Genomic DNA, 19,343 nt, shown 5'->3' with positions numbered 1-19,343 from the left:
CTAGAAACGTAACAAACAAATGCTACACATAATTTTTTTGTTATGACATCTAGTGAAGGGATGAGCAAGTCATGCGTCTGGTGGTAAGCGACACACCTGTCCGTTGCAGAGATTTAACTCCCTATATCATGTAGCTACCGCACACAAGCCATTATATTGTGTAACATATTTATAGAAATTTAGAAAATTATAAAATTATTGGTTAATTATATTTTTTTGTGAAATTACTCCACTAGTTTGTTGTAATTATTAATACAAAGATCGAACACTTACAAAAAATCCTTCGATTCAACCGAAATACTTTCAAAAACTGCTTCCGTGGCCGAACGGTTACCATGCCGGACTGCCACGCAGACGTCCCAGGTTCGATTCCCGAGCCGGGAGAAATAGTTGTATGGCCTACAATTATTTCTCTCATGAGTTTGGGTGTAATTTGTGGTTGTCTATGTGTGTGTCCATGGCACCCGCGACACAGGGTTTCCCTAGTGCGGGGCTATGTTGAGTGTGTGCGTTATTTATTATTTATTTATTTATTTATTTATAGATTTCTCACAGATGGCGCTACGACTAAAAAGTCGTTGAAAACCAAATGCAAAGATTCAACAACAAGCACTTAGAAGAATTCGTGAGCTCCGCTGGTTCGTTCCACGGCTTAGTTGGCATAGCGTCTGGTAACGGTTTCCTAGAAGACGTCAGTTCGAATCCGCCCGGATCGAAGAAATTTTTCGATCTTTGTATTAATAATTTAAAAAAATTATTTTTAAAATTTTGCTATAAAATGCTTTTTTTTTAATGTTAAGATTACTACGCAACACATGAGAGTATTAAATTTACACGGATAGCCATTAAATTTTAACTTATTACTTAAGGTAAGTTATTACTTGGTGTACATTCCACATATATTAGCTTGGTGCAGCAAGCGAACAGAACAATTGTTTTTTTTATTAGTTTTTAAGTATTGTGTTTCTTGTGTTTTGTGGAGAAATAAATGTCTTTTTATTATATTTTATATATTTTTAATACTGTGACTTGTTGTTTAACTTAGATTCAGGTTATCAAAACGGTTTTGAGGTTTGAAAATACGGCCTAAATTTGCCAAGTATAATTAAAATAGATTTTACTATTCATAGATGTTGGTCTACGCAAGTGGTCAGACGAATCGTAGACGCCCTTAGCGGCCGACCTTGTTGTGTAAATATAGCCGGTGCCAGTGTCGCCATTAGTCGCGCTTACCACAATCACGTTCGAGATACTACTCGTACTAGCTTATCACTGAAAATGGCTCGACGATTACACTCTAATCGGTTACCTTATAACTGTACGATTTGCGGAGTGTTTACTAGGTGTACGACCGTATTTGACGTGGTTTAGTTACGTGAGAGTTTATTTTCGGCATGTCGTCGACGTCTACGCCGACCGGCAAGAAAAGTTAGTTTATTATTAGTTTAGTGAAGTGTGTTTGTGTGCTAATTATGGCTGCTGTCTTTAGTTTATAACTGTGTCCATGTTGAAAAAAATGTGTCGGTAAAATTGTGAACCTACAGTTTCGTAAAGTGCACTCTCGTACTAACCTTTTGAATGCATAAATACTTGAAGCTTTCAATGCATATTTTTGAATTGTTTTTTTCATCTTTCATGACAACAAGACTTTACATATCCTTAGTTATAATTAAAATAAACATTGATTTATTTTATTAAATACAATATTATTATTTTTAATCATTTTGAACGTCGCAGAGCGAATGCAACAGCTGTTTTCAAGGACTGTCATCTGCACGTTCCAAATTATATTTGTCTTTAAATGCGTACGTTTCATAATTGAGTACATTCTTCTTCGTATCTTTTACCCAAGGCAATATTTATGCTTGTATAAGTGACTAACGAAATTCCGCATAGCAAGGCCTGTTCAACAACTGCAATGGATCGATACATCCCTCGCCTGTTCCCTTGTGAAATGCCATGATATTAGTATTGCTGTTTGTACATGGAAACTAAATGTTTGTCTGTGTACAAAGTAAGCTAAACACCCGGAACTATTATGGACAATGTAGTACAGACATTAATTGGTTTGCATAGAGTGGTGATTGACTGGCATTGTAAATGTGTAGAACAAACTGTGGAGTTCAACAACTTAATTTTTGCCGCTTCTAAAGTGTTCAAGTTTGTACTTTTTTTAAAGTGAACATTCGTCCGTACATAGCGACAATTATATTTGTTACCCTTGTAATTGTCAAAAAAATATTTTTAGAGTTCTTTGTTGCGAAACTTCTTTAACAGACCTTACCCTTTCTTTAAAACTCACTACATTTTATGGCAGGAGTTGTATGACGTGTTTTGACACCTCTTATAAAACTATCACAAAACAGCAATTATATATATCTTAAACTTGAAGCTATAAAACTTTTTACGTCAGTCGAATTTAATACTTATTGAAGTTTTATTTTCTATTAAAAAGGAGTATTGAATAAAAAGCTGTATTAACACATTCCTAATGGTTACTTAAAGAATATTATTCAATGAAATTCAGTCTTACAGAACGGCAAGCGTTTTCTTTTGGAACATTTGGTTTATAGATGTTGAAATACTTTAAAAGGATTTATATTTGGAGTTATAACCGAAATTTTTTAGCTCACATGAGGAAATTCTTACGTAACTGAAACGGATAAATAATTCTTCATGACAAAAACAAAACTTAAAACAAGCAACCTACATTTTGAAATATCTAAAAATTTATTTGAAATATATAGCATTAATAAAACTATGTAGTTTTCGAATTAACATCCTATAAAATGAGAATTCTACCCAATAAAACGTCGAATAATATTTTTTGAAGTGGTACGGCGAAGGCTCAACGTTTTCTCCCATTTGTTTAGCAAGCTGTTTAAAGACACTTTTGTAACAATTTTTCTCTTTTTCCAGCAGTCCTGAACACGCTTCTGGAGACTGATCACTATGAAAGTCTCATCAAGGAGCTGACATGTACTAAATGTAAGCGATACATGAAGCCACCTATCCACCTTTGTGTGGACGGGCATAGCACCTGCGGACCATGCTTTGAGAAAAGCTATCAATGTCACGTGTGCAAGGTAAGACATGACAATATTGTTTGCTGAGATTTCGATGACAATTCAAATTTTACTTGTACTTTCACCCACGGCACCATTATACGTGGCATTTACTACTACGGCTATGAAGACAAACAGAGCAAGATGGCACAAGGATCACAGTTCACAGAAAACACCACAATCTCACGTGACGTTCGAACCGTTTGTACATGCCGACTTGAACAGCTTATCTCAGCTTCGGTCGGGTCCAGAGTTTGTGTAAGGACAAACAAATCGATCCTTAAGTTCATGTCCAAGGGAAGACTTTTCTAGCGAATCACTAATATTGTTCTGTTTCTAAGTTTATTGTTCCCTATATATATTCATATATGAACTAGGACAGGTCTATAGACGCTTATTTTAACAATAGATGTATTTATGTACCGTGAAAGGACTTTTTCAATATTCAAATCTTTCAAAATGGCTATTTGGAAACAAAAAAACTGGATTCCATTCTAGATGCTTATGTATATAGTATGTTTTTAATTCGAAAGTATTATAGAGTACTCGTAATACAGAGAAACTGTCTTAGGAACCATTAGGAGTATTTTTTGGGAAAACAAATGTGGTTCTAAATTTGATATTTTGTGTTCAGAGTTCGTAAATCTGTGCAAAAACTATTGAGTGCAATATAAGCGTTTCATATTTCAGTTTCGCCTAATACGTAACGATTAACATTCAATTCAGTAATGGAACACTTTTTAAATAATTTGTACACATTCTTCGACTTCGTCCTCGACTACGATTTCATACATTGCATCTTCTCATGGTATAAAAAATATTGTGTTAAACTAGACCTACTTCTGCTGTCCCAATTTTTTTTCCGATACAATAAAATGATCCTTATAGAAAACTAAGTAGAACAGCACTTAAAAAATAACGAGTTTTTAGATTTTCGCCATTGTTACACATAGGAAATGAAACTATTTTATCAGTTCTAAATCGCGTATAATTATTTTTTCAAACAAACCAACGTTTACGGCCCTTTACAGGTCCTACGGTCACGGCTAACTAAAAAAAATCAACATTATTATTCTTTTCAACATTACTACTCACAGTTGACCAAAAATTTCCTCTCTTACTATTACATCTCCTATGGTTTCGAATTCCCCATACTGTCCCATTTAAAAAATTAAATACTTTATTGATAGTGATCAACAAGAAAATAACGAGTGAAATAATAATAAATAAACTGTTGTATTTTATTATATTTATTCCTCTTATCATTAACAATTACATTCACATAGTTATAAATAATATAGTTTTCTTTTAATCATAATATGCAAACCCAATCTACGTGGAAATATCTATTGAATGAAATTGTTATAAACTCTAAGTTTGAATTATTCGAACTGCGAGCGTAAATTCAGGAATTCTCGTTCAGATAAGGGAATCAAAAACAAATCATGTAGATACGTTATCGAACAATTTCAATTTATATCTAGTCATTGTTATGTTTACCGTAACTTAGATAGTAGCGACATTTATATATCTATTATATCGCTGCGTCTATGTCGGTCAATGCTATTATTATATATATTGCCTTGCCGCAAATGTAGCAAAATTTTAAATAGATTTATGAGCAAGGACAAATATGTCGTCATCATCAGCTTATCGCTGTCCACTGCTGGACATAGGCCTCTCACAATGCGCGTCATTTCGCCCGTTCTTCAGCTTGCCGCATCTATCTGCTGCCAGCAGCCTTTCGCAAATCGTCGCTCCATCCGGCCAGAGGGCGTCCTACACTACGTTAGCCGAACCGTGGTCTCCACTCAAGAACTCGCTTCTCCCATTGGTTTTCGGTTCTTCGACAGATATGGCCAGCCCACTGTCACTTCAGTTTGCTTATTCTGCTAGCTATGTCGACGACCTTGGTTTGCTATCGGATAACCTCATTCCGTACCTTGTTCTTCAGAGAAACTCCGAGCATAGCCTGTTCCATACCTCACTGGGCTGTTTTTAACTTGGTGGTCTAGCCGAATCGTGAGAAAGAGACACTCACATTTCGGATCCGTAAAATGTATAGCAAATTATAGTTTATAAATATATCACAACCATATTATATGCATGTAATGTATAGATATTTATTTTGTATATAATAACATGTGTGTTTGTTATATAGGATGTTTTTATATATAGAACTTTTCTAAATTGATTGTGGTCTGAGTGTTCCTGGTGATCCGGAGTGCGATCCAATGCTCCCATAGTACAGGGCTTTCTCTAGTTTGAGACCAGACAATTGGTGTGTATTGGCGAGACGCTTGCCTAAGTGGTTTTGGGAAGAGGGAGAAGGGCGAGATAATTAAAATATTCTTTGGGATTTTTCAGAACGCATTTTTTAGCGATTTATATGACAACAACTGAATATCATTAACATAACGTTAAAAAGAATACAAATTCAAAAGGAATAAAGACAATGTATCAAAAAGTATGTGCTCGCGCACAGTGTGGTTATTTAGCACATGATTATTATTATTATATTATACTGTATCTTCTTCTTACCGTATCGATGGCATAAACTTGCGGTGAAAAAATTTGGCACGTGTGAAAGGATTCCACGTAAGGTTCTAGCTGATTGTTGCCCAGAATATGAATAGAACGTTTTACGGGGGAGGTTTCTTTCGTGTACCCCATTTTATATTTTTATGAAGTTTGTTAAGTGTATATTCAGTTCAATTTACACACCGTTCAGCTGCTTTGTGTACCATTAACTGCCTTTCACCTTGTGAGGTTGTCTAGTAGAGATCGCTGCCTAGCGATAAGGCCACCGATTGTACCTTCACTTTAGTACTTTTAGTAGTATTTAGTAGCATTAGAGCTCCTTGTGAAAGAGTTCGTTCAGGGAAGTTCTGCCACCTTGCTTACATATTTCTGCCGCCAAGCAGTAATGTGAGCATTCAGGTTTGGAAGGGTAAGAGTGCTGGTGAAATTACAGGCATATGGGGTTTCTCAACTTATGTCTCAGGGTGACGAGCGAAGTAGACGTGCCCCTAAGATCTTTACGATTTAAAGCTCTGAGTGGCACTGTAACTGTTATGGACAGGCAAATCGCTCACCTCCAGGCGCATAAAAAAACCTTATCTTTGCATTGACTATGTTTCTTTGTATGCAATAAAGGTTTCTATTAGACTATTATAGTTTTTTTATTAGTATTTTTTATTTATACATATTATTGGTGTAATTTGTTGGTTTTGCGCGCCAATATAATACACGTCAAAATTGTCTAGCGTTCAAGATTTTGTTTTTAAGTATTTGATTTCCCTATTAAAGTTAAATAAAAATTTAATAATGTTATATAAATAATAAATTTTTTAAATTATTTATTTAGCAACTTATTTTTTTAATTATGAAATTGACCAAATAAACCATTGGTGCTAAAAATATTAATTTAAAAAACCTGATTTTTTAGTAATTGACAAAAACGTGCTTGATCTCTAGATACTTGTGATGTGTGTATTATACACATCGTAATATATATTATATTACTTGTACATTACGTGATATAAACGTATATTATAATGCTGTCCACATTTTATTTCAGAAAGAGTACTCCACAATCCGTCCCACAACTTTAGAATCGCTTGCGAACAAAGTCCTATTTCCATGCACCAATTTGGGCTGTCCGAAACACGCGACCCTGCCTATACTTGAAAAGCACTCCCCACACTGCCAGTTCCGTATTATCAACTGCTTTATGGCTCGAGTTTACGGTAAGATGATTTCACAAACCTCTTGATTTTTAAGTAATATGTGCAGTTTATTGTTGCCGCCGTTTTTATTGTGTGTAATAGTAACTATTCCGAAATGTATATTATTATAGAGTTATTAGGCTTTCGCGATTACTAGAGGAGATGAAACTATTTTTTCAAATATTAAGTATATTGAATATGACGATGTTTTACTACCATGGTTAAATATTTCTGCCGCCGAGCAGTAATGTGAGCATTGCTCTTTATTCTTACTAAGGGTGCTGGTGAAATTACAGGCACATGGAACTTGTCAACTTATATCCCAGGGCGACAGGTGCAGTGGCACTACTGGCTAAGACCACCACCACCAGGCACCACGACTTGATCGTCCCGTCACTTGATATTATTAAAAAATTTAAAAAAGACTTCTGTGGGCGAGTGAAAGCCACTTACCGGTTTTCATGGTATAGCCATCTGTGTTGTCCCCAGTTCGATCCCCGGCCGGATCAAAATAGAAAATGAAATTTTCTTCTCTCGGGTCTAGGTGTTTATGGTACCGGCGTTGTTTCCGATTTCCTTAACGCTTTAGTCACTTAAATACTTTGGGATCAAAGCAACGTACGTGATGTTGTCTAATATTTATTTATTTATTTATATTCAATTATCTTTGTGAAACTACTCTACTAGTTTGTTATAATTACTAATACAAAGATCAAACATACAGAAAAAAACTTTAAATCCTGCTAGACGCGAACCAAAGACCTCGCCATATCGTTCCATCACCCACGGTATGGGGAGGTCGCTGGTCACGCCGCATAACTCGTGTATATTTCTTTTTTTGAGCATTGCACCTATAAATAACCCGAAACGTTGGTTTGTATGAAAACATAAACATACATGATTTAGGTCCGAAAAAATAGTTTGATTTCCAAGTCTTGAACTTTTATATGAGTTAAATAGTAAGATAACTAATACAGAATTACATTTCAACATGACCGTGTTACTTTTTAAGATCTTTAAGAACTTTACATGTATTTCTTGGCCGGAAAGAAGTATTTCAGGCGCAGGCAGGTATCTTAATGCTAATACGTCAAAGTCAAAATAATGATTTAATAATGATATTCTAATTGTTCAAGCATACTCAAAACAGGGCTCTTTCACCTTTGTTACTGTTATAATTTCCAGGAAATAAATACATTAAGGGGCGTGACAACAAAAACCTGGACAGACACCCGTTGAATTACGCCGAAATTATAAATAAATACTACTTCAAAAGACCTTAACTCCCTTTCCTACTTCCACCAACTGCTACCCCTCCCATCCATTCAAGACGTCCTTACATCACTAAGATGCTTGTTAGTCCCAGTTGTAATACAAATTTCTTTTTAACTCATTTTCTTCTCGTGCAGCGTAGTTGTAGAACATACTCCCTTCCTACATTCAATCTAGCCCGTCAATCGCTTCCTTCGAGAAAAGGTTGACAGCGCACTTTCTATCAGAATTCTCTTTGTAATCATCTTATTGATTTTTGTATTAGTACATTATTGCAAGGGCCGGGAAGTAAGGGATTGCTAGACGAGTATGACTTACAAGGATGAGCACCAGCGAGGCCTTGTATTAATTAATACGAGTCAAGCAATTCAAGTATTTTTCTCAAACAATGTGAGGAAATAATAAAAAACTAAAAGAAAGGAAGATGTATATTAGAAAAATTAATATTAAAAGTAATATTTGACGTGTTAGGACAATTGTCAAAAAAAAGTTATTGTTTTTCCAGGCACATTAATAGTAGTCTGCTGAACTTCTGACGATGTGTTTGAATGTGTATCTGTTACTGTATTTTCGTTATCGCTCTTCTCGCTAGCACTCATTTTCGCGACCGAAATACTAAAACGAAGAAAAAACAAACGAATACCAAAACACTTTAGTTTAAATGTTACCTCCATTTTATTTGTTTTAAGTAAGCAGGTAGGTATTTTTAATTATCGCAACTATGAACACTGGGTTGTTGGCTGTACGAGTTTTTTTTTGGCTGTTTAGATAGGTCATTACTAGTAGGCAGATTTAGAAATTTAGAAAAGTTGACAGTAACGGATTTACATACGTGTACTTTGCTGGCCTTGGCCGAGAAGAAGTCACACGATCCATAAATGACAAACTTTCCTGGTTCGTTTTTTGAAAGTAATGAAAACATTTCCGAGTATGTTTGAGAAAAATAAATATATATACTTATAGTATGAATCATAATTAGACATCGAGTATATAACCAGAAATAGAGACGAAATAAGGGCCATATATTTCTGGTAACACATTAGCGATACAGCTCTTATAAATATCAACTCCCGTTTGTACTGAAATATAGACAGGCCAACTACAGACCTGTGTGTACGTCTCCGATATTCCAAAAAATATTCTGAATTTATTGTAATAAAGATAATATCTCTAACAATGTCGTGCTGTTCTATTCGGTGGTGTGGGAAAAACACCAAAACATCTAATTACAAATCAAACGTAAACACATTTCATCGGTAATTAAATATTAAATATATAAATTAAATTTTTATTGAATTGATATTCAATTATTTTATTTTTTTGTGAAATTACTCCACTAGTTTGTTATAATTATTAATACAAAGATCGAACACTCAGAAAAAACACTCAGAAAAAATTCCTTCGATCCGGTCGGATTCGAACCGACGCCTTCTTGCGATAAATCTGTTAAAGATTTCTCATAGATGGCGCTACTACTAAAAAGTCGTTGAAAGACCAAGTACAAAGACACGACGCAAGCACATAGAAAAATTCGTGAGGTCCGTTGGTTCGTTCCGTGGCTTAGTTGGTATAGCGTCTGGCACGGTATGCAAGAAGACGTCGGTTCGAATCCGACCGGATCGAAGGAATTTTTTCTGAGTGTTTTTTCTGAGTGTTCGATCTTTGTATTAATAATTATTAAATATATAATTTTGCAATTTTCGTGGTCGATTTCAAGTGAAGCAGTTGACGACACCCATTGACGACACCCGTCCATTGTTTCGAACTCCGAAGCCAATCGGAGCGCAGTTGTCACAGTAAATATGGCATAATAGTTTTCAAAACAAATTAAATGACATTTCGTCTCTATTTTGGTTATATACTCGATGTAATTAGACGTCCAAAATGTAAAAACAAAGAGAAGTTTCCTATTTTTGACAACAATAACCATTTAGAAGTCTTTTCAAACTGTGATCTGATAAAACTTAGAACAACGCAACTAAAGATACATCTATACAACCTCAACGGCTTTGGTTGATTCCACATAACAGTGATAGTGTTGATCTATCACATTGAAAAAAATATATAGTAAAATTTAGGATATACATTTAGGATATCTATACGGTGTGAAAACACGATTCCTAAAAATTTTTCACTATGGAAAAAAAACTTCTTTTTAATTTTTTTTTTCATTATTTTACATACAACAATGATATTTCGTAAATCAATTGAACTGAAAAGTACACGTATACTATACGATATACATTTTTCAAATGGCTTTATTTCGTTTGTAAGAAAATTAATTCTGAAATAATACCAGTATCCCTGCTGCTCGACCCAAGTAAAATAAACCGTATTTAATGAATAATATTAGTACGGGAAAAATTTGAATTTGAGCTGCGGTAATATCTACTGTTGAGGTCTTAAATAATTTTATGATACTGGTAACACAATCGGGATTGTCTCTATTTTTATCGTGTTGTAGATGTCATTTGCGCTTCGTTTTTTGAACTCGAATGTTTTCTTGTTAAAGTTTTTTTTATTATTAATATTTTGTAACAGGTAATTTAAATTGTAGCAAACGAAAATGTCTTTCTTTTCAAATTCCAAACCTGGTTTCGCACACCTGCATTCACATTTCGGCAATGACATTTTTTTATTTACGTTTTAGACATATAATATAACAGATTAATATAAAATACACTGCCGGTCACGTAAGTCCAACCACCTTGCAGTTTCAATACTAAATGGCCTAAGCTTAATCAATGTTTGATTGATCGAAAACTTAAGATATTTTGAAATTGGTATACTAAACGTCATTTCCATAAGTCCTTTGTGAAAATTTTTATTTATAAAACCAGGGAAAACTGTTTTCTTCAGTGACATTTCAGACAATTTCAATTTTCAGACAATATTTTTGTGTTCTGCCATTAAAGAATAAAAATGCAAGGTGGCTATTTTACATATAAGTCATATTGATAATTATTTAATAATGAATAATTATTTGTCTATGCCTATAATACGTTATACACTTCGTGTGTTTATAATATTTATGTAGCAGTATTTTTATTTGTATCTATTAATTTTATTATATTTCTCCTTCTTTCTCTCTTGTATACTGTTGCCCGCTTATGACCTTTGTTTTCACTGCCTTGGGATGGCTGGTAGAGAGTCTTTTAGAGATAAGTCCATGTTTCCTCACCTTCTGTGTAATTTATATTTATTTATAGTTTTTTGTGCAATAAATAATACATAAAATTATATTCACAACTTGCTTTTAACATAAACGGTCTAAATTTTGACAGCCACAAAGTTGCATGTAAGTGATGATTTCACGGTGCAATTACGGCGTCAATGGATAATAACAACGCTGCCTCTGTCAGAGCCTCATTATCTTAGAGAAAGACAAATCACTCTGTGGGGTTCCGTCTACGTTCATAATTTCAGACAAGCTTATATCTTGTAGCATGTTAGTATGTAGACGGCTTTTCTCGAGGGTGAAGCAGAAAGGATTTTTATTGCGCTCTAGCTCTCTAGCTCTTTATATTCTCACATGTTCGTTGAAATATGTATGTAGATATTAAATTAAGTTTCAAAATACGGCACATATTATTTAAGTCAAATACTGTATAATAAGTTAATCTGAAATTGGCACAATCACTAATTAAATTAAATTTAATATAAAAGTAAATTTTTGGGAAATGGCCATTAAAGTTTCAGGAATTAAGTTTAAATTTGAAAAAGCGAGAGGTACGTTTAGTGATGTTGTTGCATTGCATGTCACATATTAAGTAACTGAAATAATATTCGCAGAAGTTATAATGATTTAATTTGTCGAAACCTCATAAATTCCGATATTATTGATAAATAAATCGCACGTGAAACTATATACAGTGGTAACTCAAAAATAATGAAATTAAGAAAACACGCTTTGAAAATTAAAAAAGCTGCTGAATTTTTGTGATAACTAATTATTTATTATTAAACTGCCCTGTGGCCGAATGGTTATCATGCTGCACATTTATTTCTCTAGGGAGTTTGGGTGTAATTTGTGGTTGTCTATGTGTGTGTCCATGGTACCCGCGATACAGGGTAGGGTTATTATTATGTATAAATAAAAATAATCCCATTATTCGCAATAAGATTCACTCAGGTTTTTTTATTTTCTAATCATGTTTTCTCAGTTCCATCATTTTTTAGTTACGTATATTGTTTCATGCGCGAAATGCTATGTTCTTTTTATGAACACGTCATGCACCTTTAAAGCGCAAAGATCTGAGGGGCACTGCCACTGCATCTAGAGAAATAAGTCAAGTCTCATGTGCCTTTTCATCATGTCCAAAAAACTTTACCCACCGTCATAAAATTTATTTAAACGATTGAACAGATCATTATCTTTCAGGCGATTGCAAATGGGAGGGCCGGGCTGGCGAATGGATGGACCATTGCTTCCAAGAACATAAGACTAAGGTGACAGAATTACCTTTCATTACCGTAAAAGACAAATGGGATGCTAAACGGACGGAACCGGTCCTCAATTACTTCTTGCTGAGATGCTATGAGAAGGTGTTCAATGTCTATCAAATTTACGATAAGAGGGGAGGTAAGTCCTATATAACTTCGTACATGCAGAAGTAGACATCAACGCAAAGTGCCCACGAATATTTAAAAATATACATAGTACTTACCAGTTAAGTTAATGATACGAGAAAATACTAACAAAACACTTTAACGGATTAAATTCCTCCATTGCGTACAAAGAGCTTTGTAAGTAGGGAACCGTGGGGGGAGCCTACTAAGGAAAATTTATAATAAAACTCATAATTTATGCAATTATTTTTTTTATTACTTATGAACGTACGCTTCACATCTGGGTTCTAGACAATCACAGAAACAATATGAAACTAAAATATAAAACTAAAACATGTCATGCGCACTCATTACCGCACAGTTCGGTAAATGGGAGCCGTTAAGTATCCCGTATGTCAAATGGTAGCCAATACATATAATCAGCCTGAAAAAAAAAAAAGTAATAAAATATATAAGTTAAAAACGAATGAAAATAAACAAGAAAGTGTTAAGGGTACATGGAAAATCCACATGGTGACATAGCTAGCGTAAATGCAATGCTTACCTGCATTACTTACTACGCGATTTAATGCTTACCTTGGATGATAAAATTTGGAAAATTTTATATGCGCGGAGCGAAAAACACACAAGCATATCATACGACTAAACGCGGGGTTCTACGGGGGCGCCCGCGGGAGTCGAACCTTGTCAAGCGTTAACGAAGACATAGGAGTGCCGCTTGCACAAATACGAGCATTAGAAATGTTCGATGCAATCGAACATTTTTAACGTAAGCGTTTGGCGGCACGCACCGCCGACCGCCCTGTACTTTAATGCATTACAATAAGTCGTATAGATCGGGCGCATTCATAACATTACTTAACCTTTAACATAACATAATTTTAACTATTTTGGACAATAAAGTTTATAAACTTAAACCGTGTTTCCATGGTCAACAACAACAATCGCCTCTACTTCGAATAAGGAAAGTCTAGTTTATCACCGCTCTCATTACCTGCAGGCTCCCAATACCCCACGTTCCCTTACTAGTCTGATGACTGATTTATGTACATAGATAGAAAACAGGTAGTAGGTTACAGTAGACGAATAAAACGACTGCAAATTTTGCTGCCTCTGTGGTCGAACGGTTACCATGCTGGACTGCCACTAGTCCCGGATTCGATTCCCGGGCCGTGATAAATATTTGTATGGCCCTTATTCATTGATCTTGTGAATTTGGGTGTAATTTGTGGTTATCTACCTGTGTGTGTGTCTATGGCACTCGCGATACAGTGTTTCCCTAGTGCGGGGCTATGAGTGTGTGTGTTAAAAAAATTTGACGCTTATAGAAGCACTGCACATTTCTGTGACACGGCAGCCACGCCACTATCAATTTTTGTGCAATATCTGGAAGCTGTCGTGACACGCGCGCACCATTTTTGCAGTAAAAAAATAGTGAAGTAAGCGTAACGCTCGGCTGTGTTAAGCGTCTAATTTGAAGGCGCCCCTAAACAATAATAAACAAATTGCATTTGTAACGCCTGTACTCATTTCAAACACAATAACTGCCTCTGTAGCCTGACAGTTACATGCCAAACCGCCACGCAGAGGTCCCGATTTCGATTCCCGGACCAAATGTAATGATTTGCTCTAATCGTCCAATTTTTGGTAGTTTTATTTTAGATATCTTTGCGCTCTAAGAATCTTTGTACTCTTTTCTAATTTTACATATATGAGGCATAATTTATTTCTCAAAGAACCAGTTCGCAATATGTAAGCTTATAAAAATATATTTCTCAAATTTATTGCGAGCGCCTTCATATCAAAGCATGCTGGTAAACTAGTAACATTTGTACGTGCTCTATCACTAATATTTCCCTTCCAAGCCTTTCTATTTTAGTCACAACAAATATCAAAAAGAAAATCGGTTTGCTCAGTAACCACTTGTCAAATACCTCCAATAAGAAACCGAATGGAAAATGGAAGCGAAGTGTGGCTGACTGGAATTCACAATACGTTGTGGTTTTTCTTATCAGAATTGCACTTTGTGTTGAGGTTAAACGTTGGTAGTTTAACTTGAAAATACGGCTCTGCGTCTTTAACATGGTGTAGAAATTTTTTATATATGAAACAGTCATGACGGGTGAAAAACATCACAAAGAGTATAAATCCTACCCTTGGGAGAGCTACACATAATCACATGTCATATACTTTTATCACTTTTTGTTTATGATACCAAATGACGGGACAAACAAGTCGTGCGCCTCGTGGTAAGCGACATGCCTATCCATAACAGTTACAGTGCCAGTCGCAAAAACCTGAGTGGTACTGCCACTGCGCCCATCACCCTGTGACATAAGTTGAGAAGTTTCATGTGCCTGTAATTTCACCAGAACCCTTACCCTTCAAAACCGGAATACAATGCTGACATTACTGCTTGGTAGCAGAAGAGAGAGAGAGTTATGTGGCAGTACTTCTTAAGACGAACGAAGAATTTTTAATCCTTTCTCCTGAAAATTGCCATTTGGAAGGTGTGGCCTTAATGCATCAAGGGTGTGAAATAAAAAAGCTATTTTTACTTTCAGGAAGAATGATGTGGACTGTACTAGTAAACGATGAACACGCGGAGAAGTTCTACTTCGAGGTTGATATTTTCCTACCCAATTTGCCGAGCAAAAGGATTGTGTACAGGCAAGTGTTTGCTCAGTAAATAAAACGATCAAACAAGTGCGAAACAGACATGATCATTCAAACATAACTAAATCGTCCATTTGTGTTTATAAACGAATAAAAATAAAAATCTTTTTTTTTCAGACAATATAGTCCATACAAGTTAGTAACATAACACACCTTATAACTATGTTCGTATTAGTACGATACAGTCACTTTGCAGGCTGACAAATTACATATTATTATAAGTACATCAAACAGGATGAATCCAACCCCTAGGCAGCTCACTGATTCACACGTACAACATGTAACTCAGTGAACCTCCGGAACAGTGCTGTATCCATCCTGTCCGCTATCATCTTCAGGATCTCGTTGCTGCTACCTCTCACTCTTCGTACTATTGATGTGAACATTTTACGCATGATAGCATAGAAATCATCCACAGTTATGTTACTGGTTTCTTGTAATACAAGTCAAAAATTACACCTCATTAAAAGTAATTAAAGTCCCTCGAAAAATACAAGTGATAACACAATTATGTTATGACGTGTAACACTACTATGACCCATTCTTGCAAAGTGAAACTTGTATGTTATAATTTGAACATCATTATTTTGCAAGAAATTATTTTGTTTTATTTTATTATTATGATACCAAGTGACGAGACGGACAAGTGGTGCGCCTGGTGGTAAGCGACACACCTGTTCATGGCAGTTGCAGTGCCACTCAGAGCTTTAAATTGCAAAGATCTGAGGGGCACTGTCACTGCACCCTACACTCTGAGTCATAAGTCCAATGTGCCTGTAATTTGACACTTACTCTTCCAAACTGGAACGCAGTAATGCTCACATGACTGCTTGGTGGCAGATATAGGTAAGGTGGGTGAATTTTTTCACAAGGAATTCTACTGCTAGTAGTTATTTCACACGAAGTATTTTGCATTTACGAACTTATTAATTTTCTTCATTTACAGGCGCCCATGTAAGTGCGAGAAGGATGCAGATTTCCTCGAACACACTCAAAATGTTTACATTCCCGTTGAAAATGTTTTCTCCATGTTGGATGAGACCGAGTCCGCAAATTTTACTGTTAGAATTGGTGAGTATTAAAATTTTTAAATATTATGTTCACACCCCTCGTATTTTCTTAATCTATTAATTTCTTTATCGTCCATTTTCATATTCATATAATACGTTTCATTGTAAACCCAGATATAGGAAAATGTCATAAACATACTTATAAGTTAAATTTGAATGGCAGACAAAACTTAAAAGATGCTTATAGGTATTTGCGACCCGCCTCCAGCTGAATTACCAAAAGCCGGCGGTTCAAAAGTCGTAGCTGAAGAAACTCAGCCTGAAGACATTGGAGTACCGGATTTGCCAGCTGTGGTTAAAAGACCAAAAACGGTGACCATTAGAGGCAGAGATCTATGGGGAAAGACAAAGAGCGCTGCATATGATGGCATTTACGTCTTAATGTACCCGAAAGGCAATACTAACAAACGCGCAAGTCTCCCACAGTTAACAAAAGAGGAGAAAAAACGATAAAAATTTGACACAAATACATACCTAATTTTAGAATACTAGATTTTGAACGTAGGCATTTGGTGTTGAAACGACAAATAATTTGATGAATAAAATTAGTCTAAAATGTGCCATCAATAAACCTTGTATTTTGAAATGTGGTTGTTCATTTTTAGATCTAATTTCCTTTTAAGGCCACTAGTCGCTTAAGGCTTATAATACAAACACGTATCAAGTATTCATCCGCGTGTAAGGTATAGGCCTTAGTCAAAGGCCTTTAATTTGAGATCAATATTCACCTGCCCATGGCTACAGCTACAAGCCCTTCTGGGACAGGGCTAGTGTTCAAATCAGAGGCTTGTAGAAGAGCTGCAGTGGCATGACCACAAAACAATATATACAGTAGAAGTGATTAGTTAGCGTCAGACGCATGATAACTAAGAGACCTATCTCTAATGATCTATCTGAACCATTTTCGCTTTGCATGGTATTGTTTGCATTCTCTCATGCAAATTCTCTAAAGTCCTAGAAAAATGCCTTATTGTGCTATTATGAAGCACAAGAATGATAGCCGCACCAAAAATATTGCCCGTGGTGGTATTTCTTATCATCGGAAAGACTTATTTTCATAAATTTTCAATGTTTAGTTTATCGAAATATTTTTTTTGTTACAAAAAACGAAAGTATTGCTTATACCCTTATGGTCGCTTCTTTTTTAGAGAACTAAATTAATAACTCCAATTCGACGTTCGTTCAGCAATTAACCGCTAGCTGGCCAGTACATTGATTGAAATTTAAATAATATATCAAAACGTCGTTTAACTTGCAATAACAGGTACTGATGGTATTGAAGTTTCAACGGTATGCCAACAGGGTAAAGTTTAAATTATATTAACAATCCAGAATTTGTTTTTTTTTTTCAAATTTGAAACTACCACCAACCAATATCAAGATTTTATAGAACTTAAAATTAAGAATGAGTGAGTTTTAGCGACATCGGTTCTCATAGCAATCGAGGCTTAAGGCATTTCCTTCGTTTTTTTTTCATCCATGGGCAGGACTGTGGCGAGGACACCCGCGAGTCTATAACATTTCACAATTTTTTAAATCACTAGTTGTAATTACAATAGTAGAAGTACAGTTGTACTTCTAAATGTTGTATGAAAATTAGTAGCAGCGCCACAGGGGCGCAAGTGCAGCGCTCCTATAAGCATCCAATTTGAAGCTTAATTTTTGAAGCAAATTGTACAAAACCTCAACGAGCTCACGAATTCCGTAAAAGCATGTTGATAATCCCTGACAAATGATTGATTGACGATGACCAATCATCTGTCAGATATTAAACTATGTGCATTAAGTGATCGGTTGTCATTATCACCTTTTATTGTCATATTCATTTCTGTACAGGATATAGGTACATAATACAAACATGAATATCTAGTACCTTTAGCGTTTTGATTGTGATCAATAGACATTCATTTTAGTTAGAATCCGTAATTTAACATTTGATGCCGCTGCATGGTTCCTTTCATAATTTATTAAAATTCATTTTGGGATAATTTTAACCTGAAAATCATGAATTATATTTGTTTTTTTCAATTTCAAATTTCTTACTAATTTCTTCAATTTTCTGAATATATCCCTAATACAACACAGCACTCGAAAGAGCTTGCGTGACATAAACGTCTTTTGATGTTTTTTATACAGCCAAGTCTCTTTTTAAAGTTACATAATCGCTAAGAATATTAAATTAGCTCTATAGAAATATGAATTACATGGCAACAAAATATCTTTCAGGTGAAGTAGAAAACTTGCCCATGCTGGACACACCTTCAAACAGCGAAAGTCTTATTTTACTCCACAATGAACAACTCCACAAAGAGACCGAAGAGCAACACGAATAAGGGAGTAGAAAATTTTACAGAAAAGGTCGACGTGAATTAAATACCACAATTCATATTCTCCTTATATATTTAAATGAAGATCGGTGAATATTGAGCACCTCACCGATATAAAAGCCCTTGATTGATGAATGTGCATCAATCGTTGTTAATGACAGCCCATTGTTATCTATCATTACGTCAAATATTAATAAATGTTTCGTCTTTTATTACAAATTATATAATTTTAATATCAATATCACTACGACCATTTCAGGTACGTTGAGCGGAATGTTTTCAAGTATTTATGAAACAAAGTTTCCGGTTTGAAGCATTATTCGTGAAACGAAATTTCGAATCCAGTGGAAAATTAGTAATTTTTCTTGTGAAAACTTTATTACGAATTCCCTCCGAATTCAAAGGAATAAATTAAGAAGGGTTTTGTCCTGAAGTAAATATTCTGTTTGACCTTCTTGAAATTGAAAACTTTTAGTAGCAGTAGAGTTCCTTGTGGAATAGTTCGTCCAGGGAAGTACTGCCACCTTACGTATTTTTGCCGCCAAGCAATAATGTGTGCTAGTGAAACTATAGGTACATGGATCTTGTCAACTTGTGTCTCAGGGTGCAGTGGCAGTGCCCCTCATACCTTTGTGA

General features: G+C 35.1%; 1 protein-coding gene across 1 annotated transcript; it reads left to right on the top strand.

The window, feature by feature from the left end:
• Positions 1-1,210: 1,210 nt before the first annotated feature.
• On the top strand, positions 1,211-18,891 carry LOC113227994 (cysteine and histidine-rich protein 1-like). Its single transcript, XM_026461109.1, has 7 exons — positions 1,211-1,428; positions 2,920-3,086; positions 6,646-6,814; positions 12,447-12,647; positions 15,199-15,304; positions 16,257-16,381; positions 18,607-18,891. The coding sequence occupies exons 1-7, from the start codon at positions 1,395-1,397 to the stop codon at positions 18,711-18,713; spliced, it is 909 nt and encodes a 302-aa protein (XP_026316894.1). The 5' UTR covers positions 1,211-1,394; the 3' UTR covers positions 18,714-18,891.
• Positions 18,892-19,343: the final 452 nt, after the last annotated feature.

This window comes from Hyposmocoma kahamanoa, unplaced genomic scaffold, assembly GCF_003589595.1.
Source record: "Hyposmocoma kahamanoa isolate Upper Pololo Valley unplaced genomic scaffold, ASM358959v1 220, whole genome shotgun sequence".
In the NCBI taxonomy this organism is placed as follows: domain Eukaryota; kingdom Metazoa; phylum Arthropoda; class Insecta; order Lepidoptera; family Cosmopterigidae; genus Hyposmocoma; species Hyposmocoma kahamanoa.
This window is presented reverse-complemented; position numbering and strand designations above follow the sequence as displayed.